At 46.2% G+C, this 16,925-nt stretch overlaps 1 protein-coding gene across 2 annotated transcripts in view; it reads left to right on the top strand.

Moving 5' to 3' along the window:
* Positions 1 to 9,212: 9,212 nt before the first annotated feature.
* The window catches only part of LOC115195387 (eukaryotic translation initiation factor 5), a 31,688-nt gene continuing 23,975 nt past the window's right edge, over positions 9,213 to 16,925 (top strand). The window contains exons 1-5 of one of the 2 annotated variants that reach the window (XM_029755196.1): positions 9,213 to 9,306; positions 9,544 to 9,771; positions 10,599 to 10,878; positions 11,450 to 11,531; positions 12,077 to 12,249. In XM_029755196.1, the coding sequence (XP_029611056.1) occupies positions 10,807 to 10,878; positions 11,450 to 11,531; positions 12,077 to 12,249 (327 nt within the window). In that variant the 5' untranslated portion in view covers positions 9,213 to 9,306; positions 9,544 to 9,771; positions 10,599 to 10,806. The remainder of the gene's footprint in view (positions 9,307 to 9,543; positions 9,772 to 10,598; positions 10,879 to 11,449; positions 11,532 to 12,076; positions 12,250 to 16,925) is intronic. The other variant, XM_029755205.1, reaches the window with a different exon arrangement.

Consider the following 16,925-nt stretch of genomic DNA (forward strand, 5'->3'; position numbering starts at 1 on the left):
CGACACTTGATCCTACCTACTTGGCTCACTTTTCATTTTAAATTAACAACAAATCAATACAGGAAGTACATGTGGGAACACAAGTATATATAAATAATATACAAAGGGCAATTGGACCTTAAGGGACATACATACACTTATTATTCTAACAGCTTTTTTGTTAGTAGAGTATATAATTTCCTTAAAATACAGTTCAATTTCTTTTTGTAAGGTAAGAAAATGTGGTGTTTTGTTTGTAAATTTACATTTGTGAATATGACATTTGGCCAAAAGAATAATGACATTAATTACATAAAAATGTTTCAGCTTATTTTTATCGTAGGTAAAAAATCCAAGCAGTACATCTCTCCACAATAGTGTAAGATCTTCATAAATGTGTTCAATTATAATTCTACTGATGTCTTGCCACAGTTTTCTTACATGAATACAAACTCCTTCATATAGTGGTTGGCAGGATAATATTTATGAATAATTTTAAAGGAAACATCCTTAACTTTGTTAACAAGTAGGTATGTGTGTGGCAACATCCAAACTTTTTTCCAACAGATATTATCAATAAACCATTCCAATAAGGCATGACATAAGGTATAGATACAAACCTTGTTTCAGCAGGATGTTGTATCACTCTGTTGTTGAATGGACCAAAAGAGAAACAAATCTTTCCTACTGATGAGTCAACAGGCTCAATGGAAGGTAGGTTCTGAGGGTCAGGTCTTGACACGTTCCTGAATAATAAAGCAACACCTGAGGGAATGGCATCTAAACCAATTGCAAAATCTTTAGGTGTTACAAGGACCTTGTAAAGTGATAAGAATTCCTTATACCTAAGTAAAAAACCCTCTGCATTTACCAGTTGGCTCACCAATAGGATATTATTTCAGAACCAATATTCTAAAAACAAAGAAGTATTTTTATACAATATATCCCGATTATTCCATATATAATATCTGTGTGGAGAAAAGTTCTGCTTATAAATTAAGGACCATGACAAGAAAACCTGCCGATGAAAAGCAGAAAGTTTCACTGGAACTTTGTCAATATTATAATTGCAACCAAAATGAAGTTAAGGCCACCAAAAGTAGAGAAGACATGATGAGGAATAAAATTCCACATAGAAGTGGGTCTTCTTAGGAATTGTTTTATCCAATTGATCTTAAAAGTATTATTTAAGATAGTAAAGTCCAGAAAATTCAGCCCACCATTCTCATAAGTGTTCATTACAACAGTTTTCCTTATGTAATGGGTACGGTTTCTCCACAGAAAGTTGAAAAGCATCTGGTCTATCTCCTTGCTTATTTTACCGTCAAGATATAAAGATAGAGCGCCATATGTTAGTCTAGAGATACCTTCAGCCTTGGTTATTAGGACTCTTCCTTTTAAAGATATGTCCTTCTGTAGCCATTGATTTTGTCACAGTATCTAACGAAGGTGGCGCCCCTCCTCGGTCGGGCGGCGCTCGCCGGTCGTCGTCGCCGGCCTATTAGCTGCCACCGATCGTTGTTTCTGTGTCTGTTGGTTTTGTCTGTCTATCCCGCACCTGTTTTGTGTTTGTCATTAGTGGGGGGTTATTTAATGTGTATTTTCAGTTGGGGTTCTCGTGCGGGATTGTTCATTTGTTCACGAAGGACAGTTGTATTGTATCCGATTAAGAAGTCATTATATTGCCGGGCTGCGCCCCGCGCGCTGTTTGTTTTTTCAGTGCGCTTCTTTGTTTTTATTGAGAAAAGTGTTTTCTCCTGGTGGACTTCGCCACACGCCCTGTGCCCAACGGCTATTACGACTGGTATTTCTTATTAAAACTCAGTTGCTCCGGCCCTCTGTCTCCTGCTCCTGATTTCACATATCTACTGGTCCTAGACGCTCGTGACAGAATCCCGCACCTTAAAATGGAATCAGCAGGAGCAGAAGCGCCGTCCATGGCTGAGCAGGTCTCTCAACACGCCAGCCTCCTCCACCGCCTAGGCTCGGCCATGGACCAGGTGTTGGCCCGGTTGGAGAATTGGGAGAGAGGTGCTTCCCCAGCTGGACCCGCTCCGGTCCCTCACCCTGCGCCCCTACACACACCCCCTGAAGCGGGCGCCGGTGGTATCCGGATTACTCCTCCCCGGGAGTTCGATGGGACGGCCGCTGGGTGCAAGGGGTTCTTGCTCCAATTGGAACTCTACCTGGCGACCGTCCGCCCCCCCCTCCGACGAAGAGAGGGTGAGCGTCCTCGTCTCCTGTCTCACGGGTCGAGCCCTAGAATGGGCCAATGCGGTCTGGGATGGCCCAGACTCGGCTCGGGGCGACTACCCTGAGTTCACCCGCCGCTTCCGGGCGGTTTTCGATCATCCCCCGGAGGGCAGGGCGGCGGGTGAGCGGTTATTCCATTTGAGACAGGAGACGAGGAGCGCTCAGGATTTCGCCCTGGAATTCCGGACTCTCGCCGCTGGATCGGGGTGGAACGAGCGGGCCTTGATAGACCACTATAGGTGTAGCCTTCGCGAGGACGTCCGCCGGGAGCTGGCCTGTAGGGACAACGCCTCCACCCTCGACCAACTGGTGGACTTGTCCATTAGACTGGACAACCTGCTGGCTTCCCGGGGACGTTCCAGTCGGGGCCTGTTCGTTCCGCCTCCCAGTCCCCCCGCTCCACAGCCCATGGAGATAGGGGGGGCTGCGTCGAGGAGGACCGGAGGGGGGGGTCTCTCCTGCACCCGATGTGGACGCAGAGGACACACTGTGGACCGGTGCTGGAGTGGTCCCCCCGGGAGTTCGGAGGGCAGGCAGAGCACTCCTTCGAAACCCCAGGTGAGTCCGCACCAGCCACACCCAGAGCCCCCTGTCGACCACATGTACACCTCGGTTTGTTTTCCAGATTTTTCCCCTCACTTCCAGTATAAGGCACTAGTCGATTCAGGTGCAGCTGGGAGTTTTATGGACCTTGGGTTAGCGAAGAGGTTAGGGATTCCCCTGGTTCAGCTGGACCACCCCTTCCCCGTGCACGCCTTAGATAGTCGACCGCTAGGGTCAGGCCAGGTAGGGGAGGTCACAGTGCCACTGGTGATGCAGACGTGGGGGGGTCATGAGGAGCGTATCAGCCTGTTCCTCATTGACTCCCCAGCGTTTCCGGTGGTACTGGGAATCCCCTGGCTGGCTACGCACAACCCTCAGATTTCGTGGAGACAGAGGGCTCTTACGGGGTGGTCGAGGGAGTGCTCAGGTAGGTGCATAGGAGTTTCCATCGGTGCGACTACGGTGGAGAGTCCAGACCAAGTCTCCACCGTGCACATTCCCTCACTGTTGAAAGGGGGGCCGGTGCGGCTACGATGGTCAGCAGAGGCGAACGGAGCCTTCCTTCGTCTGAAGGCTCTGTTTACCAACGCACCTGTCCTGGCGCATCCGGACCCCTCTTTGCCATTCATAGTGGAGGTGGACGCGTCCGAGGCTGGGGTAGGAGCTGTGCTATCGCAGCGCTCGGGCGTTCCTCCGAAGCTCCGCCCATGTGCCTTCTTTTCTAAGAAGCTGAGCCCGGCGGAGCGCAACTATGATGTGGGGGACCGGGAGCTGTTAGCTGTGGTCAGGGCTTTGACGGTGTGGAGACATTGGCTTCAGGGGGCACGTCACCCTTTTCTCATCTGGACCGACCACCGTAACCTGGAGTATATCTGGGCAGCGAGGAGGCTTAATCCCCGTCAGGCAAGGTGGGCCATGTTTTTTACGAGGTTTAACTTCACTCTCTCGTACATTCCAGGTTCCCGGAACCGGAAGGCTGACGCACTGTCGCGTCTCTACGACACCGAGGAGCGGACCATCGATCCTACTCCCATACTTCCCGCCTCCTGTCTGGTGGCGCCGGTGGTATGGGAGGTGGATGCGGACATCGAGCGGGCGGGTCGGTCAGAACCCACTCCACCGCAGTGTCCCGTGGGCCTGAAATACGTTCCGCTTGGTGTTCGCGATCGACTGATCCGATGGTCCCACACTCTACCCTCCTCGGGTCATCCTGGGGTGGAACGGACAGTGCGGGGCCTGAAGGGAAGGTACTGGTGGCCCACCTTGGCTGAGGATGTTCGGCGTTATGTCTCTTCCTGTTCGGTGTGCGCTCAGTGCAAGGCTCCTAGGCACCTGCATCGAGGGAAATTACAGCCCCTCCCTGTTCCGCAACGACCTTGGTCTCACCTCTCGGTGGATTTCCTCACGGATCTCCCGCCGTCCCAGGGGAATACAGCGATCCTGGTCGTTGTGGACAGGTTCTCTAAGTCCTGCCGTCTGCTCCCTTTGCCCGGTCTTCCTACGGCCCTGCAGACCGCGGAGGCCCTGTTCACCCATGTCTTCCGGCACTATGGGGTGCCCGAGGACATCGTTTCTGATCGGGGTCCCCAGTTCACGTCCAGGGTGTGGAGATCGTTTATGGAGAGGCTGGGGGTCTCGGTCAGCCTGACCTCGGGTTTCCACCCCGAGAGTAATGGGCAGGTAGAACGCATCAACCAGGAGGTGGGCAGGTTTCTGCGGTCATATTGCCAGGACCGGCCAGGGGAGTGGGCGCAGTTCGTGCCATGGGCCGAGATGGCCCAGAACTCTCAGCGCCACTCCTCTACCAACCTGTCACCCTTCCAGGTGGTCTTGGGATATCTGCCGGTCCTGGTGCCATGGCAACAGAGCCAGACGGAGGCTCCTGCGGTGGAGGCATGGGTGGAGCGCTCTCAAGAGACCTGGAATGGTGTCCAGGAGTGCCTAAGGAGAGCTGTGGAACGACACAAAGAGAGCGCTGACCGCCACCGCAGTGACGCCCCCGTGTATAATCAGGGGGACAGAGTCTGGCTCTCGACGCGGAACCTGCCCCTCCGCCTGCCCTGCCGGAAGCTGGGTCCGCGGTTTGTGGGGCCGTTCAAAGTCCTGAGGAGGATAAACGAGGTGTGTTACAGGTTACAACTCCCTACATATTACCGCATTAACCCCTCGTTTCATGTGTCTCTCCTCAGGCCGGTGGTAGCTGGTCCACTACAGGACGATGAGGTGCTGGAGGTCCCCCCGCCCCCCCTGGACATCGGGGGGGCCCCGGCGTACACAGTCCGAACCATCCTGGACTCCCGACGTCGGGTAGGGGGCCTGCAGTACCTCGTGGACTGGGAGGGGTACGGTCCGGAGGAGAGGTGCTGGGTTCCGGCGGCGGACATTCTAGATCCACCGATGCTACAAGAATTCCACCGTCGGCGCCTCGCCCTCCGGGCCGTCCCCGAGGCCGGCGTCGGCGCGCGGCTGGAGCCGCGCGTCAGGGGAGGGGTACTGTCACAGTATCTAACGAAGGTGGCGCCCCTCCTCGGTCGGGCGGCGCTCGCCGGTCGTCGTTGCCGGCCTATTAGCTGCCACCGATCGTTGTTTCTGTGTCTGTTGGTTTTGTCTGTCTATCCCGCACCTGTTTTGTGTTTGTCATTAGTGGGGGGTTATTTAATGTGTATTTTCAGTTGGGGTTCTCGTGCGGGATTGTTCATTTGTTCACGAAGGACAGTTGTATTGTATCCGATTAAGAAGTCATTATATTGCCGGGCTGCGCCCCGCGCGCTGTTTGTTTTTTCAGTGCGCTTCTTTGTTTTTATTGAGAAAAGTGTTTTCTCCTGGCGGACTTCGCCACACGCCCTGTGCCCAACGGCTATTACGACTGGTATTTCTTATTAAAACTCAGTTGCTCCGGCCCTCTGTCTCCTGCTCCTGATTTCACATATCTACTGGTCCTAGACGCTCGTGACAGATTTAGCTTCTTCTGTTTTTTTTAATAAGAGGGTTAAAATTTAGTAAGCCTCTAGACTTCTGATCCTTTGTAATGGTTATGCCTAAATATGTAAATTATTATTTTACTGGAATACCATAATATGAAGGTGCCACAAATCTTTGACAGCCATGAGTTCACATTTATTAAAGTTAAGATATAGACCAGACGCTTTGGAAAAGGATTGTATCACATTGATCGATATGGGATTTGGTTAGCGTCTTTCAGAAAAAGTGTAGTATCGTCAGCCAGCTGGCTTATAATAATTTCTTTACCGGCTATGGAAATACCTTGTACAGGACTATTATTTAAAGAATTTCTAAGACGTTGGGTGATTAATAAAAACAGGTACGGAGAGATAGGACAACCTTGCCTAATTCCTCTCTTTAACTCAAATCTAGGTGAGGTGCCATATTTCAATTTGATAGAGCTGTTACCATTTGTATAGAGAGTCTTAAGGCCTTACAGAAAAAATCCCCAAAGCCAAGTCTCTCAAGGGAGTGGAAGAGGAACTGATGCTCTACTGTGTCAAGTGCTTTATAAAAATCTAAAAATAATATGAAGCTATCCTCGGTTATTAGGTCTGAGTAGTCTAGTATGTCTAATACTAGTCTGATATTGTTAGAAATATGTCTGTTCCTCATAAAGCCAGACTGTGTTTCATCAATGATTGCATCCAGGACTTCTTTAATTATTTTTGCAAGTAGTAAGGCTAATATCTTATAGTCATTATTAAGAAGACATTGGACGCCAGTTATTGATGCGCAGCACTTCCTTTTAACCTCTCTGGCGCATGTGGGACGAACTCGTCCCACCTACGTAACAGCCACTGAAATCCAGTGGCGCGATTTTTGAATCGTTAGAAATACTATTACTTCAATTTCTCAAACATATGACTATTTTACAGCTATTTAAAGACAAGAATCTCGTTAATCTAACCCCACTGTCCGATTTCAAAAAGGCTTTACAACGAAAGCAAAACATCAGATTATGTCAGCAGAGTGCCCAGCCAGAAATAATCAGACACCCATTTTTCAAGCTAGCATATCATGTCACATAAACCCAAACCACAGCTAAATGCAGCACTAACCTTTTATGATCTTCATCAGATGACACACCTAGGACATTGTGTTATACAATACATGCATGTCTGTTCAATCAAGTTCATATTTATATCAAAAAACAGCTTTTTACATTAGCATGTGACGTTCAGAAAAAGCATAACCCCCGCAAACTTCCGGGGAATTTACTAACAGTTTGCTAAATTACTCACGATAAACGTTCACAAAAAGCATAACAATTATTTTAAGAATTATAGATACATTACTCCTCTATGCACTCGATATGTCCGATTTTAAAATAGCTTTTCGGATGAAGCACATTTTGCAATAATCTAAGTACATAGCCCGGCATCACAGGACTAGCTATTTAGACACCCACCCAGGTCAGCCTCCACCAAAATCACATTTCCTATAAGAAAAATGTTCTTACCTTGCTTGTTCTTCGTCAGAATACACTGCCAGGACTTCTACTTCAATAACAAATGTTGGTTTGGTCCCAAATAATCCATCGTTATATCCAAACAGCAACGTTTTGTTCGTGAGTTCTAGACACTATCAGAATGCAACATCACGGTCTTGCGCATGGCGCATTGGCGTGACAAAAAATGTCTAAATATTCCATTACCGTACTTCGAAGCATGTCAACCGCTGTTTAAAACCAATTTTTATGCCATTTATCTCATAGAAAAGCGATAATATTCCGACCGGGAATATGCATTGAGTCTAAACAGCCGAATTAAATTTCTCCTCAGGAGCGAATCGTGCACGCGCCTCATTCAAAGGTCCTCTGATCCGCCACTTACCAAAGGCGATAATGTGTTTCAGCCTGAGGCTGCCTCGTCAACCTCCAGGTATTTCCCGGGTTCTGAGAGCCTATCGGAGCCCTGGGAATTGTCACGTTACAGCTAAGATCCTTACTTTTCAATAAACAGATGCAAGACGCACGACTCCTTGTCAGACAGGGTACTTCCTGCATGAAACCTTGTCAGGTTTTTGCCTGCCATAGGAGTTCTGTTATACTCACAGACACCATTCAAACAGTTTTAGAAAATTCAGAGTGTTTTCTATCCAAACCTGAACAATAATATGCATATTCTTCTGAGTTGGTGTAGGAGGCAGTTAAAAATGGGCACATATTTTTTCCAAAATTCTCAATACTGCCCCCTATCCCAAACAGGTTTTAAGGCTTATGTATCAGTGTTATTAACCCCTGACTCATTGTAGGAGGGAGAACATTGTTTTTAATACTCTCTAAAAAGACTTCCTATTGGAAGGGAGCTACTTGTTCAGAAAATAATTTGTAAAATTCTGATGTAATTCCACCTGGTGATTTATTGTTCTTTAGATGTTTGATAGACTCTATAATCTCTTCAACTTTGATGGGTTCATCACACTGTTTAGATTCTATTTCACTGATAGAGTGAACATTATGCAGTGAGTCATAAAACATATCTGTGGATTCCTGACAGTACGTAGAGCTATACAATTTTCTGTAAACATTTCTACAGTATTTAGCGATTCATTTTTGGTCATCTGTAATAACACCATCAATGTTTAACTTATGGATAGTGTTATTTGTACATTGAAATTTCTCAAGTCTAAAGAAATAGAAATAGGGTGAATTTCGTTGTCCCTCCTCAATACATTTTTTCCTAGATCTAATAAAGGCTCCTTCAGCTTTTAATCTATATATATTATCCCGTTTATTTTGTAACTCAATCAGTTTCATCTTCTCCTCCCCTGAGAGGCCGGCTGGGGACCTCTGAGAAAGGGAAGTTATCTTAATAATGATCACCTTTTCCTCCTCAGCTCTTCTGGTCTTAGCAACATTAATACCATATTTTCTAAGTTATTTGGACACCTCAAATTTAAAGAGTTCCCAATTCTTGCAATAAGATTTTTCTTCACAAGCCCTTTCCCAAAAGTGTGAAAGCAGATCTTTAACTCAAACTTAACTATATCATTATTTAATAACGAGCTATTTAGCTTCCAGTAGGATGCTCTACCAAGGTTAGTATCAGGGGTAAATATTTTGATATCAATGTAAATGGCCCTATGGTCTGTGAGGGGAGTAGTACAAATATTTGAGTAACACACTCACTATCGATACATTTGGATATAAGCCAAAAATCTATTCTGGATTGTCTGGAACCTGTTTTGTTACTCCAAGTGAATGATATGTCGGCTCGGAAATCTCTCTCTCCATATAAGATCAAACTTTTCCATAAAAAGTATTAAACCCAAATTCTGATTGGTTGGCCTTTCAAGTAGACAACCAGCCATGCCTACTTGGCCCACTTGCCTCCCGTCGGAAACGACATGATGTGGTCTATGTTAGTAGAACATGTTTACCCATACTTTAAGGAGCCGCTAATGTCGCTAAAGTTCGCTGATTTGATGACGTCGTCAAAATGGGCGGGAATAGTGGCGGAGCTCGTGTAGATTGACAGCACATTATTGTGGCGTTGCAAGCACCTATGTGAGAACGTTCTGGAGGTGAGTCCAAGCAAGTTTTAAAATCAAGTTGGCTAGCTAGATTACAGATTTCTATTAATCTGCAAATGTTCAAACGTAACAGAGCAGATCAACTTGAATCCTTTTTAGGTAGCTAACGTTAATACTGTTGCCAGCTTTTCTATGCATATTCGTTGCTAGCTATTATTACTACAGTACTGATGTCAGCTTTCGCTGTCATTTTATAAGTTCTAGTACTTGTTTGATTGTTCGTTACAGATACCCCATTTTTGGGCGTCTCGAGTTTTCTTTGTGGGCTCCCCCCCCATCGTAAAGTCGGACTACTCTTTCGGCACCGTTGCAGTGCGGCTCGGTCTCCACTACAACATTACTGCTCATCCTCACAACACTTTATTGCGTCTCTGCCTGGGCGACCAGCGGTGTGTTTATGTCTTTGTTTTGCGAAAACGGTGAGTACCCGGACGAAAGGAGCGACGGATGGGAAAGGTATTTTAACCTCACTTATACTTTAATCCCTACTGCTCTGTGTCAGTACGTATTTAATTTATTTCAAACCTGTTTGTATAGTGAATGCGCCTCCTATGTGGACCAAAGATGGCGTCTTTCTCCCCCGCGCACTGCTTCACTGTATGACGCACTCTGCAGCACATTGCTCATTGCACAATTGAGGCCTGGTGTGTTTTTATGTCAAACCCAATTATCGGCTACATTACATGTGTGATGATTTATAGTGATGTGTTAGCTATATTGACAATTAATGTTTTCGTAGCAATGGTGCAATTAACATGTGCTGGTTGTCTTAATTTATTTTTAGTCCACTGTGCTTTTGGATGATTTATATGCAATATGTTTCTGGAATTCTCCTGTGCATTTGCCACATGTTTAGTGTTACATAGGTAGGAAGCTGCAATGGCATACCTGACCACATTACACCACTGTATGTGGACTAGTTATTACTCTGCAAATGTGATCTTGTACATTGTGGTGACTGTCAACCTGCCAAGGGACTTTAATGATTATTGGTCTGATTTGACAATTAGGCCTATTCGTACTTCTCAAGTTTAGAAATGAAGTAATGAGTCTTTCAGTAATAACCAGTATAATGGGATACAACAAATGTAAATGCATGTGCACTGCCATTTAGCAGGTGACATAAGTGACCTTATGCAAGGGTGGGAAGCCCATAGGGCCTAGGGACTCGTGTCTTGTGCCAGTCTGACACGAGAAAGCAATGTCCAATCATACTTTATACTAACATTCATTCTTTCCTGTAATGCCTTCCATCGATTTTAAGTCTTCCCCTCTCTTCTCAGAGCTGTTGCGCAGCTGTTGGAACCTGTGTGCGGGGAACTTAGCCTACAAGCGCGGCACTTGCAGCCTCAGTGGCAAGACCTTTTTCATGTCCGAGCCCGAACCCTCTTCCAGTCGTTTATGTCATCCCCTCTTCGCCAGACAGAGGATACCAAAAATTTTCAGTCCAAGATCTTCCTGTCGTACTGATAAAGCCCGCGGCCAGCCATCATGTCTGTTAACGTCAACCGCAGCGTGTTGGACCAGTTCTACCGCTACAAGATGCCCCGTATAATCGCCAAGGTGAGTACGGGTTGTGGTTGTCTGGAGTCAGTCATCCCCCTCATATTTAGGATTTGGGGGTCAGGATCTGATCCTAGACCTGTGGTTATGGGGAACCTTTACCTTGAACAGTGTGGTGGTCATCATGAGGGGTTGTTCAGTGTCCAGAGCTCAACTAGTGTCGGGGGGCCGAGGGATGTCCCAATGGTCACAGAGCTTCATTCCCTTGTCTCTTCCTCATTGAGCACTGAAATGCATTGAAGTCACTATGGCGGAGACCTAACCAATCCATTTAATTGCTCAAGGGAAGGCCATGTATAGCCTGAGGGGAAACTTGTTCTTGAAACAACACTGAAATAAATGTTCCCTCTGAAAGACTTTACAAGAAATACTTTCCACTCAAAGATGCTTAGATTTAATGTGATTTTTCTCAAATGTTGTACTTAAATGAAAGTGAACCCCCTCTGCCTTTGGGCGTTCGTCTTGCACATGAGGAGCATCTTAGTTGGCACATTGAGTGGAAAGGTATTTACGCTGTTAGAATGTGACCACTGTGAAACAGTTTGAAAGATGTCCCCCCCCCATCCTCCAGGTGGAAGGCAAGGGGAATGGGATAAAGACTGTCATAGTCAACATGACCGACGTTGCCAAGTCTCTGAATAGGCCTCCCACGTGTGAGTATACCCCCTTCCCCAGCTCAGTGCCTGTTGGGCACTGGTCTGACCCACTAAATTGGCATCCATTTCACAAGGTTGTGATTGTGAACAGTTTGGAATATTTGTCAGTACTTGTAAATTGCGCTCTTTCCCTGGCCTCTCCATTGTGCCCAGTCACCTGTAAAGATAGTATGAAAGGGGACTTCACACTCAAATCATAGTTGGATGTTTTCAGGCCTCAAGTAGTCTGACAAGATGAGTCCACATTAGTTGTGTAGATTGGGCTCAAAGTGAATGCCTCAACTCAAAGTGAATCAAATTATATGGCACTTTTGCATTCATTTTGGATTGTGGCATGTAGCCTGATCTACAACACTGATGGCATGGGAGCAGGAATCATCTTGATGTGGTGGACCCCCTTTTGTCTTTAGGAAAGGTGAAGAGCCTATTGGCTATGAATATTAGAAGAACATATAACCCACTCTCCAAAACCTATGATGCGGATAGGAAGGCTTTAAACATAGCTAAACTCAAACGATGTCTTTCTCGTTCTCCCTGTCCAGATCCCACCAAATTTTTTGGTTGTGAGTTGGGTGCTCAGACCCAGTTTGACGCCAAAAACGACCGCTTCATCGTCAATGGGTCCCACGAGGCGAACAAGCTGCAGGACATGCTGGACGGATTCATCCGCAAGTTTGTGCTGTGTCCTGAGTGCGACAATCCCGAAACCGACCTGGTAAATAGTCCGGAAAGCTTTTCCTTTCCCCTGTCCACCTTTTGTCAGATTCTGGAAAAGGTCTAATTGAAAACCGACCCACCCTCTGCTATCACTTGAAAGGGGTGGGAATGCCAGCTCTTCACTATCAATCCATTTTGGCTTTTGACAATACTTATTTCCTATATCCAACCAGTACTGACCGGCCTCCTTCGTTTTTAAATAATAAATCCACTGTTTGTAGCAGCAGGGTCACATGGTTGAGGTTCCATTTGGCATTAGCTCAGTTTTTCATTGAAACAGCCTTGTCTCCTGGGCTTGGCATCCTCTGGCCTGTTAGCCTGTGTTGTCTATACAGTGAGGAAGGGAGGGGTGAACTCGCTACCCCTATACCCCACCCTCTGTTTATGCCATGTTTTCATTGACTGGGCAGGTTTCTATTCTAATAATGTCAGCACTGTCGTCGATCCGTGCAGCCAGGGGGATTCTGTTTTTCGCCGATTTAATATCTATGCGGCAGTGCCGTTACAAATGACTGGATGGAATGAAATGTGCACAGTGACTCATTCCACAGCTTTCATTGGATAACTGGGGCCGGCCCAAACTGTGTTTAGTTAAGTGTTATGTCTAGGGATGCACAATATATCAGTAAGCACATCGGAATCGCTCGATATTAGCTAAAAATGCCGGCATCAGCCCGATTGTCTAGTTTAACGCTGATGTGCAAAACCGATGTCAAAGCTGACGTACATACCTATAACTTAGGTAGATGACGTAATGACGCCACGTACAATATAGCGCTACATGTGCAACACAGCATTCCTAACCTAGTCCACAATGTGCTGTGTGGATCGAAAAGTCATTTGAAAGAGTAAGAGAATTTCAGCGAGACAAAGGCGAAATCCATTAATACCAAGATAATGGAATTCATTGCCCTTAACAAACAACCGTTCTGTCGTGGATGTTTAGTTTTCGCCGACTGGTCGAACACCTGTACACATTTGGCCCAGCGACGTCAGCCCCATGAGTGTTAGACTCAACAGCACAGTGGGTCGACAAGGATTTCGTACTGAGGAAATCCGTATCGCATGCTCATTAATGTGCTGGTTCTCATACTGCTGCTGTCATTTCAATGGCATTGGAGAATATGTTTGAAGCATGAACACTCCTAGCTCCATTCAAACAACTGACTGGAGAAATAAGCTCAACTGCGTTTGCAGCAGACGTGATACCGTGTCATGGCATTGAAACGCCTGCTCAACAAAAATGCCAACACAGACCGTCGGGTTAACTTGGAAAAGTACTCTACTAGAGGCTGTGAACAAGCGAGTCGGTGGCATTTTCTCTGAGCCTCTACTGTGTTGCCACCATGCTTGATGCTAGGTACAACGACCGCTACTTCGATGCAGACAAGAAACAGGGTTTATGTGAAATGTTAGACACAGCTGGACAAGATGGAAACGGACACAGTGACAGTGCGCACCGAGGAAAAAGAGAGACAGAGCTGAAACTTCACTGCTTGACATGTATGAGGAAATCCTGGTTGACACTGAACAACAAAACAGCACAGTAAGTGAAATAAATAGGTTTTGGTGTTTTTCTGGTAATGGGGACTTACGTAAATGCCAACTTTTTAGTGTGTGTTCAAGTAAACTCAGCAAAAAAAGAAACGTCCCTTTTTCAGGACCCTGTCTTTCAAAGATAATAGTAAAAATCCAAATAACTTCCCAGTTTATCATTGTTTAGGGTTTAAACGCAGTTTCCCATGCTTGTTCAATAAACAATTAATGAACATGCACCTGTGGAACGGTCGTTAAGACCCTAACAGCTTATAGACTGTAGGCAATAAAAATCAGTTATGAAAACTTAGGACACTAAAGAGGCCTTTCTACTGACTCTGAAAAACACCAAAAGAAAGATGCCTAGGGTCGCTGCTCATCTGTGTGAATGTGCCTTAGGCATTCTGCAAGGAGGCATGAGGACTGCAGATGTGGCCAGGGCAATAAACTGCAATGTCCGTACTGTGAGACGCCTGAGACAGCGCTACAGGGAGACCGGATGGACAGCTGATCGTCCTCACAATGTCAGACCATGTGTAACAACACCTGCACAGGATCTGTACATCACGCCTGCGGGACAGGTACAGGATGACAACAACTGCCCAAGTTACACCAGGAACGCACCATCCCTCCAGTGCACAGACTGTCCTCAATAGGCTGGGAGAGGCTGGACTGAAGGCTTGTAGGCCTGTTGTAAGGCAGGTCCTCACCAGACATCACTGGCAACGTCGCCTATGGGCACAAACCCACCATCGCTGGACCAGACAGGACTGCCAAAAAGTGCTCGTCTCACTAGGGGTGATGGTCAGATTTGCGTTTATCATCGAAGGAATGAGCATTACGCCAAGGCCTGTACTCTGGAGCGGGACCAATTTGGAGGTAGAGGGTCTGTCATCGTCTGGGGCGGTGTGTCGCAGCATCATCGGACTGAGCTTGTTGTCATTGCCTGCAATCTCAACGCTGTGCGTTACAGGGAAGACATCCTCCCTCATGTGGTACCCTTCCTGCAGGCTCATCCTGACATGACCCTCCAGCATGACAATGCCACCAGCCATACTGCTTGTTCTGTGCGTGATTTCCTGCAAGACAGGAATGTCAGTGTTCTGCCATGGCCAGCGACGAGCCCGGATCTCAATCCCATTGAGCACATCTGGGACCTGTTGGATCGGCGGGTGAGGGCTAGGGCCATTCCTGCCAGAAATGTCCGGGAACTTGCTTGGTGGAGGAGTGGGGTAACATCTCACAGCAAGAACTGGCAAATCTGGTGCAGTCCATGAGAAGGAGATGCACTGCAGTACTTAATGCAGATGGTGGCCACAAATTTTGATTTTGACCCCCCCCCCTTCCCTTTGTTCAGGGACACATTATTCCATTTCTGTTAGTCACATGTCTGTGGAACTTGTTCAGTTTGTTTCAGTTCTTGAATCTTATGTTCATACAAATATTTACTCATGTTTAGTTTGCTGAAAATAAACACAGTTGACAGTGAGGTTTTATTTAACTACTAGAATGCTTAAGGCTGCTAAAATTAAATGTCAATTATCGGTGTCACTTGTTTTGACAAGGAAAATATCAGTTGTCGGCCTAATGTCATATGGGTGCATCCGTAGTTATTTCATTGACGTTGTCAAAGAGCTGAATAGAAATATGTTTTGCTGTCGAGTAGGGCTGTGACTGTCATGGAATTTGGATTAAAGTAATTAACTAGTCAAATGACCACGTTCTCCATAGTAACCTTTTCGGGGGGGAAAATTATATATTTGATGCGCATTTTCCTTGCTCCTGACTGCATCTCCTGCTATAGATATAGCAGGAAGTGAACACGTCAATATTTGTTGATTCAACTGACATTACAAAATATACATTCCATTGTATGGGCCACGTCATTTGAATGAAGATTTTACATTACCATGGAAATGCAGGCAGCTGTTGCAAGTGCCCTTGAGTTTACCAGTCATATTGCCAGGGTTAGAGGTAGGGCTGGATGATATGGCCAAAAAATCATTTTCTTTCATAATTATGGACGATTCACGATATCGTGATGTTTTCTCTAAATAAGCTTTGTTGTAAAATGTGAAGGTCAATTACACTGCATTTCTAACAGTCAGCAATAATGGAATGAATTTAAGGCTTGTGAGGTTTTAGCCTACCGAGGCTAAATGTCTTCCACAACCATAATACCCACAAATGGGGCTGGGTGATATGGAAAAAATATATTTATGACTTTGGTGGTATTAAAATAATATATTGTAATAATTAATGTTCTGAGTAGTTCATGACCCTAAGGTGGCACCACGTAAATTAAGTGATTTTTCAAAGGAGCCTTCTCCACTTATACCACATGTCAAACTCATTCCACGGAGGGCAGAGTGGCTGCACGGTTTTGCTCCTCCCTTGTACTTGATTGCTGAATTAAGGTCACTAATTAGTAAAGAACTCCCCTCACCTGGTTGTCTTAACCTGCAGACACTAGGCCCTCCTTAGAATGCGTTTGACACCCCTGATTTTATACTGTTTAGTCCCCCCCCCCCCCCCCAAAAAAAATATTTGCGCCTTCTGTTTGTTTCTAAAACAAATGTACACTGTAAAATTGAGCACACAGCCATGCAATCTCCGTAGACAAACATTGGCAGTAGAATGGCCTGTACTGAAGAGCTCAGTGCCTTTCAGTGTGGCACTGTCCTAGGATGCCACCTTTCCATCAAGTGAATTTGTTAATTTCTTCCCTGCTAGAGCTTCCCCAGTCTACTGTAAGTGCTGTTATTGTGAAGTTGAAACATCTAGGAGCAACAATGGCTCAGCCGTGAAGTGGAAGGCCACACAAGCTCACAGAACAGGATTGACGAGTGCGTAGCGCTTCAATCATTTGCTCTTGGTTGCGACACTCACTACTGAGTTCCGAACATCTTCTGGATGCAAAATACGAACAAGAACTGTTCATCTGGAGCTTCATGAAATGGGTTTCCATGGTTGAGCAGCCGCTTAAGATCACGATGCGCAATGCCAAGCATTGGCTGGAGTGGCGTGAAACTCGGCGCCATTGGACTGGAGCAGTGGAAATGCGTTCTCTGGAGTGATGAATCACACTCGCCATCTGGCAGTCCGACGTACGGATCTGGATTTGGTGGATGCAAGAAG

The sequence above is a fragment of the Salmo trutta genome, chromosome 1 (genome assembly GCF_901001165.1).
Source record: "Salmo trutta chromosome 1, fSalTru1.1, whole genome shotgun sequence".
In the NCBI taxonomy this organism is placed as follows: Eukaryota; Metazoa; Chordata; class Actinopteri; order Salmoniformes; family Salmonidae; genus Salmo; species Salmo trutta.